The sequence below is a fragment of the Pyrgilauda ruficollis genome, unplaced genomic scaffold (genome assembly GCF_017590135.1).
Source record: "Pyrgilauda ruficollis isolate IOZ18807 unplaced genomic scaffold, ASM1759013v1 scaffold51, whole genome shotgun sequence".
NCBI classification, from domain to species: Eukaryota; Metazoa; Chordata; class Aves; order Passeriformes; family Passeridae; genus Pyrgilauda; species Pyrgilauda ruficollis.
In genome coordinates this window covers 3,073,715-3,086,221 of record NW_024526711.1, presented here as the reverse complement: position 1 = coordinate 3,086,221, position 12,507 = coordinate 3,073,715, and the positions used below count along the sequence as shown (strand labels likewise).

The following is a 12,507-nucleotide window of genomic DNA, read 5'->3' as shown; positions in this document are numbered from 1 at the left end:
ACCTTTTTTCATTATATAAGAAAAAAAAATAATCCTTATGAAAGTCAGGTTGAAGATAAGATCAGTATGGTGGGCTGGTAATTACATAAAGTGACGTTCAGTCATTAGAGAAAATGTACAGTTGATCCAATGGCTTAGATGTGGGCGAGGAATATGATCTAGCTGTTACTGGTATAAAAGAAAGATGCAACTTTTTCATACATCAGTTTTGGGAACTTACCACCAAGCACTGAGGACAGCTCATCTTCAGACCCTATCCTGCAGTTTCTCTGATTTATTCTTGTCGAATACAAGGTAATACAAGGTAATACAAGGGAGGTAATATATTTTTATTTTTTCATTGCTGTTACAGAGGAGCAATTGCATATGTTTTGACATTCTCTTTCCCTTATTTCCAAAAGTTTTCTCCTCCTTCCATTCTGTCAAAGTTTTTGCTTTGAACATTAACTTAAAACTTACTTTGGGATGAAAACATCAATGCTTAGAGTTAAGCTTACTTTGTAAGTAAGAGAAAATGAGGCTCTAGAATTAGATTGCAGCTAAACATTGATAATTTTTGATTTCAGATTGGGTCCCAAACTTCTTCATTAGTAACTTTGTGTTTTTCTCCTGCTCAATGCTAGCAATTGCTGTCAAATATCAAACATTACGCAACCTGTGGTATTAGCACATCTTTTAGAGTCTTTAATGGAAAAAGACAAGATATTGTAAATAATGAGGTGAGAATTAATCTGCTGGGAAAGATTTAAAATTGCCATCTTTCTAAAGTGCTCCTGAAATTCAGGCATTATGTATTGTTCCAGTAGCTTAAGAAAGATAATATTTAAGAGAACAAAGTAGAAGCTTCCTTGGATTTGACAGTGAGATGAAATGAGTGGTGAGAATATTAACTGGGTTAAGAGCACGGGGGCAGTCAGAAAATTCAAGTAAGACCATGAGACAAAACAGCTACTGCTCTGGAAAAGCAGAGAAGATCACATTTGTGGTTTATTGACAGGTCTCTTTGGTGGTTTTGGTATGAGCCTGACAATCTGACTCAATAGAGGAAGTGCAAAACTGCAATTTCAATTCCCCTTTTGGTTAATATAATGTAAAAAAGCTTCCCTCTGGGATTTCTTTGAGCCATTACAATGTACCAAATTATAGCATTATATCTTCTTGGAAAAATTAGGGTGAAGGATGCCACAGTGCCTTCAGCAAAAAACATGAAAAACAGGATAATCTGTCTAGTGTTGTGGTGTTATTCTTGTGGCTGGCTTCTTTTATGGGGGCTATTGAAGCATTTAGGCTATCAATAGGCTCAGATGTAGCAACAGATCGTTTGGAAAAGTCTGTCTGTCTTCTGCTGGTGCATGAGACCCTCCAGCTGACTTCTTGCACTCTGGGGAATGTTCCCTTGGATGGAGCATGGGCTTAACATTAAACTGTGGAATTGTGTTCCAGCGCAGGCAAGTCTGCCAGCGGTCACACACCCTCTAAGGGACTGGAAAGAGGATATACACAAAACAACCTTAAAAGAAGTGCTTTATTTTCTGGAGCAAGGGATCCAGCCAATCCACTCTGCATGGCTCCGTAGATGCTGTTGAGTACAATTCAGTTCCCAAAAGGTTTGGCAGGACTATAAGAAGCTGTAAAGAGCGTGAAGGACCACCTTTCTCCTGCAGACACTACTTAATTATTGTTGAAGGAACAGGTGACAGAGGGCTGGCAGCTGCTTCTCAGGAACCTGACAGCCATGTTCAGTGCTTCCAAAGCTTTCAGGAAAAGTCCAAGCAGAGAAGGAAAACCACTGGTTGCATAGAGCCTGTATACATATCTACATGCATACACTGAAGTGGCTTTTGGATACCTCTTCTAAATGCTTATTTCTAGTGCTTCCAGAATTGTTGCCAATATTTTCTCTTCCTGATCATTATTGGCTGCTTTTAATTCCTTTATCCTCTGTTTTCTGCCAGCATGAACTGACTCACTGGGCAGGTGGGAGGGAGGTGAAGTTACTTGTACCCAGCACCCAGCCTTGCCACCTGGTGACTCCCACATTATCAGCCTTTTAGCCATTCTGCTTAGCTGGGCATCAGATCATTCTCTTTCCTCTATTTTTTTTTTCTCTGTCTTAATTAGGAAAATGCTTTTTTGCACTGTCTTCATTCATTGCACTGGAAAGCACTGCATATCAGTTTTGCTCATAAACTTTGTTTCTTTCCACTTTAGCAACCCCTGTCAGGCAGGGACTGTGTTCTTTTCATGCTGCCTTTGGTCTCAGCCTTCAAAAACGTGTGTATTTGTATTTCTAGGTACATCATGGATTGCTATGGGAAGTATGCAGCTGTCACATTGACCATTTTGTCTGTATTTCTACATCTTCTTCATACTTTCCCAGATGGAGAGTTTCTCATGCAGGGTAAGCTTTCCACATTCAAAATAGAACAATTATAAAGAATATTAATTAAATTTTCACTTTTTATAAATGTCACCATAAATTTTATCATTCAGTTGCATTTATTGACAATGAGGGTATAATAAATCAAGATAATTTCACTATGAGCATGCTTCCTATTTCTTCCTTAAATTTAATTTCTCCAGGTCAACGATGTCCCAGATGACCATGTCCTCAAGCTGATGTGGGGAACCTTAATCCTTGAAACACTATTGAATAGAAATGTTTGGTTTCTTGTACTCCTGTGATCTAAATGACAACGTAACATTAGGAACAGAAGAACCACAGCTTTTCCTCATAATATGCAGAATATTTTTCCTATGTAGATCCCAGAATATGGGATGCTGGTGGTATAGCATTCTATGAAAGACACATATTAGATTTTAAGGGTACTTTGGAGGTTGCAGAGCTTTTTGTTTAGCCTTAAATAAAATATTAAAAAATGTGATGTACAAAAATCTTGGTACCACCGAACATTCAAAAAGTGCTCTATAAAAAAATCTTGCCTAAAACCAGGCAATGTTTAAGAAGCACTACAAATCCTGCTGGTGCTTTTAACTATCTACAGCTAGTAGGAAGTTTTCTAGGAATAGCTAGTGATGTAGACAGAAAAAAACCTTCACAAGTATCAACAAAATTGAAGAGAAAAACCAGAAAAGATCCAGTAGTTCTTGTGGTTTACCTAGAAAGCCGCAGCCTAGTTTTACAGCTGGTGCATGTTGTAGAGTTGAAAAAACCTAAAGAGGAGAGCTTTTGGTGTTGTGCTTTTCTGTTCTGCTGACATCAAGCAACAGAATGTGGCTTGTGCTTCCTCTTATGGCCTGCACTTTCCCTTCCTTTTTGAAAATGAAAATACGGCTGGAAACCAAGTAAAATTCTCTTCCTTATATTTTTGTGGCAGGTTGTCCAGAGTGCAAGCTAGGGGAGAACAGATTCTTTTCCAAGCCAGGGGCACCCATTTACCAGTGCACTGGGTGCTGTTTCTCCCGTGCCTATCCCACTCCAATGAGGTCCAAGAAGACCATGCTTGTTCCAAAGAACATTACATCAGAAGCAACGTGCTGTGTAGCAAAGGCTTTTACCAAGGTGAGGGTGAGAACGACGTCTGCTTTAGCTTCTTTTAGAATGCAATATTAAGCTGAAGCAGTAAGTAGTAAAGAATATGGTTTTGCTGGAGGACACTGGAGAGCAGTTTGAGGGAAGAATCCTTGGCATTTATGTCCTTTATGCCTTGGTTCTTTCTTTTTTATAAAGAAGAAATTAAATCATCAACCAGTAACGAGTCTGATATTCAGCTGGGATGAGGAAATTGGTGCAGTGTTGCTGAATTCTATGAAACTGCTTTGTCTCATGATGCCTGCAGCTCTGGTAATGGACTTGTCCCAGTGTTTTCAACTCTCCTGGATGTGCACCCTCCCCTTAAATGCTATGCAGTGTGTATTTGATTTTAATAAGTCAATTGCCTTGTGTCTTTCCTGCATAGAAAGGAGTTCTCTGGGAAGGTGCCTGATCAATACTATTATGACGTATATGGGAATGAGGGACCAAAACCATCTGTGCTCCTTAGATTAATTGAGATGATGTTTTACATTTTCATAGTATAACCAAGAGGGAACTGTAAATGTGTGCAAGTACTGTGAACACTTAACATTCATCTGGAAGGATCTTTTAAAGTTTCTTCTAAATCTGATTATTTTGGAAGTGTTTCTGCTCCAAGTGAAGAAACCTTACATTTTAAGTTATAAATGGTGAGCTAGTTGAAACAAGCTAAGGTGTCTATCCTGTGGTGACCTGAATCAGGCTCATTAAATGTGTCAGCTAGAGGTTTGGCTGTTACCCACTCACAGATTTGGTGCATTTGAAATATCTTAGGGTACTGAAGTCATATGGGTATGGCTGGCAGACACAGAACTCATGAAAGTGTTTCTAGAGTGACAGCTGGAGGCTTGGTGAGATCCCCTCTGACCCCTCAAATGACAATTGACAGCTCACTGGGTACAGATGAAGAGAACACTGGGTCTCCACTGGCTGTGATGAGAGCCAGACACCTGACTTTAAACTCTGCTGAACCAATTCTGGCTCTTCACCTGAGGAGAACATAGATCTTATTCTACACTGACAATGCTATACTTGCCCTGAGGCAGCAGCTAGAATTTGGTTGAGATTAAGTATGAAGGTGACTCTTGTGTTTGTTGCCTTTGTTTTTGTAATTCCCTTGTGATGTATTTTAAGGACGGTTTCTGATTTTCCATAGATTGGTTACTTGACACTTTTGGAAAATCAGACACTTTAAGGAATGTGCAGGTTAAAGAGCAGCATATTGCATCACTGTGCATGGCACTACTGAAATCTTTCACATTACAGCTCCAAAAACAGTGATGATGCAGCTTCATATGTTGGTGTTGAAGTCATTCTAGTACATGTACCCCAAAGGGCCTGTGTACTTTGTAGTTAAGAAAAGTTTTCAGGCACATTTTACTTGACAATGCTGATTTTACTGCACAGCTAATCCTAATTATTTGTTATATGTGTGTGTTTTCTTTTTTTAAGATTACCCTTAAGGACAATGTGAAGATAGAGAACCATACAGATTGTCACTGCAGTACCTGCTACTATCATAAATCCTAAAGCCTGTCCCTTTGTTAATGGTCAAGGACAACGGTGAATGGAACATTTGTTTTTCAGCTTTTATAGCACTACAGTATAAAACCTTATGTTTTCTGGTAAAGACTCTGGGTAGACCTCTGGATAAGATAGATGGCTATTTTATTTCTTCCTTGCTTCTTCATGCATTTAAGTAAGTGTAATTATTTCCATTAGGGATAAAATACAGCGCTTGCATGACCAAATGCTTGATCTATTTTTAAAATAAACTGTCAGTTAAATCATCAATGTTTATTGAGGAAAATGGTGATTTATTAGCTTAACAGACAAAAATAGATTCTGATGCAATTTAAATTTCTAGATTTTTTTATGGGAGAGAGAGGGAAAAAGGAGGAGAGGGATGGGAAAATGAACAGAAGAAGAATTATTTTCCCCTTATTTACTTAATGATTAAATTTTTTGAAGTTGCAATGTATTGTTCCTCCTTCTTTTCTTCCATTTTTATTTTACCTAATGGCCAGAAAGTATAATAATATATCATCTATGCATAGTATCCTGTCTTTCTGTGCCATCTTTTATATTTCTCTGAATTTAATCTTCTCCCATATAGGTAGACAAATGATGCAAAATCAAACAGTATAAAGAATTTTTGTCCATTTTCATGTAACAATGGTGGAATAGAGTAGTCATACAAGAGTATTAGCTGTTTAAGCTGCTTACCTTTTGCTTGTCTTCATCAAGGCATAGGGCTTTAGTAATTCCCAAACGCCTTGTGCTAGACCCAGATATACAAATGGAAAAGGCAGGGAATGTGTTATGTGAGAAGGGGACCACAGAATATGTACTCATAACACCCGACATTAGTACCAAAAGCTTGTTTAGTTGTAGTGGGTTGCATCGGGGGCTCTGGAGGAACTGCTCACAGGTCTGAAACCTGCCCATGGGAACTGAAGTGAATGAATTTCTTTGCTCTTCATCCTAATTTCTGGGGTGACAACACCATCCTTGCTTCGGTCACTGGCTGCAAGAGTTTAAATGTGGCAACCCAAAAAGCCTCAGATATATTTATGGGGGACTTCCCTGCAGTTGAAGCTGTGAGGACAGCAGTAATATTCCATGGGGATGGGGAGGATTTCCTGGAGTGAGGCTGTCAGGGTGGCTGGTCTGTCCCGGGCCACGGCCGTGGCCGATACCTGTGCCGGTGCCAAATGACTGAAGTAGTTCAGGCGGACCCCCAGGGCTAAGCTGTGATGGGGAACTTGAGGAGCTGAAGATCGGCTTCTAATGATCGTTTAAATCCACCAATCACCCCCCCTTATGTCTATTCGAGTGCAAATTCAGTGCTATTTGCTAAGAATACAATCACGGGGCTTTGTGGAGAAGAAAAGGCTTTTCGCATGTAGAGGAGATGAGGTTCTTAGAGAAGCTTTTTCAGTGTATGTTCAGTAAACCTTACTAACCTGATCTCCACGCCTTAACCCTTAACCCCCTCTTATGTCCTGGCTTCACCGTGCCATTCCTGGGAGATATTTTGCCTGACTTGCTCTTGAAAAAAACCGATTTTATGAAGGAGACTGATCTCGTTGTTTCGCTGTTCTTACTGTTCTGGAAAATTTCAATAGTCTGGAAAGCTTTGCCCTCAGTGTTTTATCTAAGTCTCAGTTGCTTCCACGTTACTTTTGGTCAAAGGAGAGAAAGTTCAGTAGGATGGTCTTTAGGATTAGCTTAGTAACACCAGCAGCACAGGTTTTCAGGATGACGAGTCTAATTTCTCATTCCGGATCATCACTCAAACGTTATGGGAATACGTGTCAAGCAGCTGCTGTAGCTGTCTCACAATTCCAAGCTGCTGTACAATTTTATTAAAAGTGATTGATGTGGCTACTTTTGCAGGAAAGCCAGGTCCTACCTAGGATTCCTGGGCAACGAGAGAGGAGTGATTTGAAGCTGCAGCATGATTACCTTCGGGAATGGTATTGCATTTGCTCATAACTTTGACAGGACCGAAAAGGAGAGCAGGGAAACACGTTCCCTGAAGTTTCTTTGCAGGTGTGATGTGCCTTTCTGTGTTGCCGACCTTCTTGGATGACGTCTTACTCAAACCATCTCCTCCGGCAGAATCGACCACTTGCTTGCCTACCTATGCTTGTGCTGCCCACAGAAGCCGCACAATAAACTTCCATATTTCGGGTTGTAAAACCATAGAAATATCAAATAGAGTGAAACCCACCCTTTATATATATATATTTAAAAAAAAAAAAAAAAAAAAAAAAAAAAAAAAAAAAAAAAAAGAGATGTTCTAGCCCTGTGTCCTGCCAGGATGCTTGGCGTTTTTTCAGGGGCTTTTCTTTTGCTTTTAGTCATGAACTCCTCAACTCACGGATCCCTCTCCCCCTCAGGCGACCCCAGGCACCAAGAGCTTGCAGAGCGTCTATTGTGAAGCTGTGTGGAATGGGCGAGCACTGGCCTCTTTAAGTTCTCTGGCTCTAACTTTTCAGTTCAGAAGTAGCAACACGGAACAAGGAAAGGGGTGGAATAAGCACGCAGATACACAAACTTATCAGCAGGTGGTGAGGGAAACAAGACAGACCAGACCCCTTCAGGCCCCGGCTGATGGGCCATTAGGGACGGCATCCTGGCCTTCCTAAGCAGTGGGAAGGGGGAATGAGCCTGCTGTCAGTGCCGGTGTCGGGACTGGGCAAAACTTTGTATCCCATGTGTGTGTGCTGCAAGGTCTAAGTGAATTGGAGAAGGAACCCATAGATCTTGGTGACAGCAACAAGCGAGACCAGTATGCCACAGGATAAGGTCAGGGCAGACCTTACCAGCCTCTACGACTGCCTAAACACATGCTGTAGCCAGGTGAGGCTCTGTCTCTTTCCCCAAGCCACAGGTGATAGGACATGAGGTAGTGTCTCAGGCTGCACCAGGGGAGCTTCAGACTGAAGACTTTTCTTCACAGAGAAGCTTAAAAGCTGGAACAGGCTACCCAGGGAGTGGTGGTGTTGCCAAACCTAGAGGTATTTAAAAGACGTGTAAATGTGGCACTTAGGGACATGAATAAGTAGGGGACTTGGCAGGGCTGGGTTAATGGTTACTCTAGATGATCTTAAAGGTCTATTCCACCTGAAATGATTCTATCATTCTAACAGAGAACACATCATCTGGGATGAAATTATTTTCTTGTAGAAGTCAGGGTTTTCCCAGTTGGAGGGACAGTGGGTAGGTCAAGTTGTCAGCAATTGGAGGGACCAGAGTGTATATTTCTGCGGGAGAGGTTTAAATATTAACACATATAAACAAAAATATATAAATAACAAAATATACTTCTTTTTCCCCTAGTTAATTTAATTCTGTATGGATATGTATATGTAATTGTGTGACAAATTTTAAGCTGGACTAATTGATGAGCAGTAGGAAGCCTGAACCTGCAAGGACACAAGGTCTGAGGTCATGCTAAATAAGGGGACACAGGGTCAGGGCATGGGTGCACAGAGAAGCTGTGCTAAATTCAAGGAATCCATGACTGTGGAGAGGCTTGTGAGATGAATGTGTGGTCCACACATTTTCTTGATAGCAAACTTCAAGTTGGACTGTCTGGAGAGTAGGAGGAGACCCACTTGGTCTAGGTAGGGGAGCCCAGGCATGGCTTTTAGAGGGCTTTACAAGCTGAGCTGATATTCAAGGATCTGTGAATGTAACTGCACTCATGAATCTCAAAAGTGAGGACACATGTTTTCGTAGAGGATTTCAATCCTTATCAGCTGGAAGCAAGAAGGGTGAGGCTTGTTTGTGTTTATGTGAGTGTGGCTGAAGGCAGTGGTCTGCTGGGTAATCTCTGTGCAGTTTCCTTGGTGCCCCTCTGGGACAAATGCTCATCTTTTCTGCTGGACCAACCAGCACACAAGGACAGGAGCTGTGTCCAGCAGACTGGGATGGAGAGTCCCTATGTGCCCACTGTTGGGCTGCACCAGTCAGCCCGGAGAGATTCCTGGGTCCTGGAGTCCACAGGATTCAGCAGCCAACTGTTACATCTTTAAGGTATATTATTCAAATACATTTTCTTTGGTCATTGCAGCTGTCAGAATGAGGTCAGAATATGTTTCCTTACATTTGAAAGTGAGAGTGAAAATCCAGGCCGTGGATGGAAGAGTGGCAATGGTAGATCAGTGGGCCCACTTACAGTTAGGACTAGGGAAAACAATGTTACATGTTATTAGGAAGTTAATACGGTGGACCATAATAAAGAATAAATGGGATATGAATAGGAGTGCTGGAAGAGTATCTAGATTTATATTTGTAGGGATTAAATACCATATTGGCAGTAAAAAAAGAAAAAACAGAAGCAAAGCACAATACAAATTCATTGCATTATAAAATGGCTGAAATAGAGGCTCAGTTGGTCATATATATTCAAGAGGGCATGGACAAACAATGTCATAAAATCAGAAGAAAAACTAATTCCTTGTTTATGTAGATAGCCAATGCACATCTTCTATATTTTAGGAACAGGGTATTTGTGCATGGAGATAAAATGAAGTCTTTGTCAGTGTGGTTTATAAGTAACAATGAATCAGTCAGACTGATACTGTGGATTAAAAATGCTGAAGATCAAGCGGACTGAAGATAAAAATGATATATTTTTGCTGTCACAGTGACCTATATAAACTTACATCACCACAGTCCTAATAACAAATTAATTCTGTGAGCAGAGGGGCTAGTGAAGCTTGATTTCCTGACTATGTGTGCCACGACTCATTGAAAATCCATTTTGCCATGTCCTCAGCAAACCTCTCTTCTGCCTGGTGGTCACATCAGGTGCCCTCCCGAGCTGCTGCAGAGACATTATCCAGAGCCAGGGCTGCTGTTTGTCCATCCAGCATGTTTTATTAGGGATGCTACAAACTTCTCTCTGGCCAGATCCCAATTTTTATATTTTACCACTAGTAGGTGTTTATTTTCACAGAGCTGCTAAGACCTTCCAAGGGCTGAGGTCATTATCCTTTATCCAAAAATACTCAAAACTGACCAGAGGGTTAAACATTTGCTGAGGAGCAGCTGTTGGACACCTGTGTGGACAGACAGACAGTGTGAGTGCCTCGCTGCTTCCAGGCGCCAGGCTGAAAAACCTTTTAATTTCTAGTCCATGGCTGGTGAGAACAGGAAGGACATCTTCTTGGCAGAAAGGCAAAGCTCTCAAGCTTTAGAGATTTTAATGAATTGATGTTTCAGACCAGACCTTTTACTCCTAGCAAGACTGAGAATCTCCAAGTGAGCAGTCCTTTTCCCTCTCTTTAACCCTGCCCAAACAATGTTTTTTAATAGTGATGAGGGGGAAAGAGGTTATCCCAGAGCTTGTTCTAGAAAAGCACAGGCTGTATCCCTTTTACAGTTGGGAAAAAGCTCCTTACTAAATTGGAATTCACTTAAATATATGCATACATAGCAGGAGTCTCTTGCAGTGGAGGGAAGGGCATCAATGAAGATTTCCATGAAAAAAGATTTATTTGAAGATGATGCCAGGAAACTTGTAAACTCACTTGGTGACGAAATAAAACTAAGAGTTAATCAGGTGTTTGTTTTAACAGGTGTCTGGAGGATTTCACTATTTAAGGGGTTTCCCTGTTGCTCTGCAGTTTCCCATGTCTCTGACATATGTTAACTCAGCACTTGGCCTGCTGTCAGGTTGGAGTAAGATGCCATCTCATTATCTGCACACGTGTGTAAGCAGTAAATCTAACTGAGTTACTGCTCTGCCAAACCATTCTGGGTCTGGGATATGAGAGAAACCACTATTCTTTTGGCAGAGGGAAACAAAAGGCCAGGAAATTTGCTTTGGGAGAGGACTTCAGCTCAGTGTTAATTTCTTGAGAATTTGAGGTTTAGTGACTATAATTTGTTTTTAAAATAATCTGTCATTTTCCATAATCTGTCATTCTTCATATTTTTGATGGTCTAAAAAACATGAGAAACATCTTTCAGGTCAAATCAACCATCCTTCTACCCAAGCACTCGGTTTCTGACTCTGGCAGTATCAGATGCTTTTTATGGGCTCACAAGACTCTGGCCATTTCTTGCAGTTGTTTTCCCTTGTGACACTCTCACAGTATCACAGAATCACTCCCACATGTGCCAGTATCCACACTGGTTTACTGGGGTTTACATCTCTGCCTTGTTCTTTTTGGATCTACCCATGCACTTCTTTTGTATTAATTTATCCACTCTGGTTGGAGCCTGCAGATATTATGTGCTCTCATAACTTCCTGTCACAATAAGTTAGAGAAGTATAAAAATTACTTACTCCACTTTAAACTAATTTCCTAGATACTCCCTTAATTATTTTGTAATACTCAGCTGTTCCTGTTCTTAGCATTGTCCTCTCTATCACAAAGACCCCAGCATTTTTAGGGTTTTCCTCATAAGACCGCTGCTTTATAATTTTGGTTGGTTTTCCCCATACCTGCTTTAACTCTACTTTACCCTTCCTGAGATGCAGGGAGCAGACCCTGACCTGTACTCCAGTGTGGTAATACCAAGGTTACATATAGCAGAAAAATGACGGCCTCTGTCTTGTTCTGGTACCCTTTTTCATGATACTGTTTTAGCTTATATTGCTGCCCAGAGACTTGTGAGACCAGAGACTTGTACATAATGACCCTTAATTTTTTTTTTTTCTGACATGCCACTTCAAGTTCTGCATTTGGCATCATCTGTGGTTTGGCTTACTTTTGTCTAGATGCATTAACTTATTTTGATATGCTCTGAAGTTTATCTAACATTTGTTTGACCATTTTTGTTTGTCTGGTCTTTCTGGGTTTCTTCACCTTCAGCATAAGTGTCGGCTGCCTGAACAAGGGTTTAGTACAATCTGTGAATCTGGAAATGTCACAGAGGATTTCCTTCTCTAGTTTTCTGATTAATATGTTGAGTAAAACAGATTTTTGAAAGTGAAAGGTCCAAGTTAGCTTTACCCTTTGTTTCCTATCCTTTAGCTAGCTTTTACCTTGTAAAAGAAACTTTTCCCCCAACCTTGTGGCAACTTAAGCTTCTCTAAAACACTCTTTAGGCATTATTTTGGCATGTCTCTATCTTCTGTAGTATTATAATAGTAAAACACCCCAAGTCTTAGTATCCAGTTCAAGCTGTCTCGAGCTGCTGCTTGATAGAGATTGAACAATCACCTGGTGATTGCCTTTACCCTGCTGCAGGGTTTGGAGTCAGGCTTCCTCACAGCAGAGTCAGTTTTCATTTCTTGAAAATTTTGGTGTGGTATTTTCTTTTGGAGCAAGACTAGCCATAGTTTGCTCAGAGACAGCAAGGTTAGAACTTCCTACACCTCTGCGTGGAGACAGCCTAGAGAAGAGTCAGTCCAGAAACAAAACCAGCACTCCAAACACAGCTCCTATCCCTGTTTCTCCTACTTCCAGAAATGACTACAGTAAGTCACTGCTAGCCTGTATGAACAC

At 40.8% G+C, this 12,507-nt stretch overlaps 1 protein-coding gene across 1 annotated transcript; it reads left to right on the top strand.

Moving 5' to 3' along the window:
- Positions 1-204: 204 nt before the first annotated feature.
- Positions 205-5,391, top strand: CGA (glycoprotein hormones, alpha polypeptide). The gene is made up of 4 exons (XM_041480408.1): positions 205-304; positions 2,295-2,401; positions 3,339-3,523; positions 4,988-5,391. The coding sequence occupies exons 2-4, from the start codon at positions 2,302-2,304 to the stop codon at positions 5,063-5,065; spliced, it is 363 nt and encodes a 120-aa protein (XP_041336342.1). The 5' UTR covers positions 205-304; positions 2,295-2,301; the 3' UTR covers positions 5,066-5,391.
- The last annotated feature ends 7,116 nt before the right edge of the window (positions 5,392-12,507 follow it).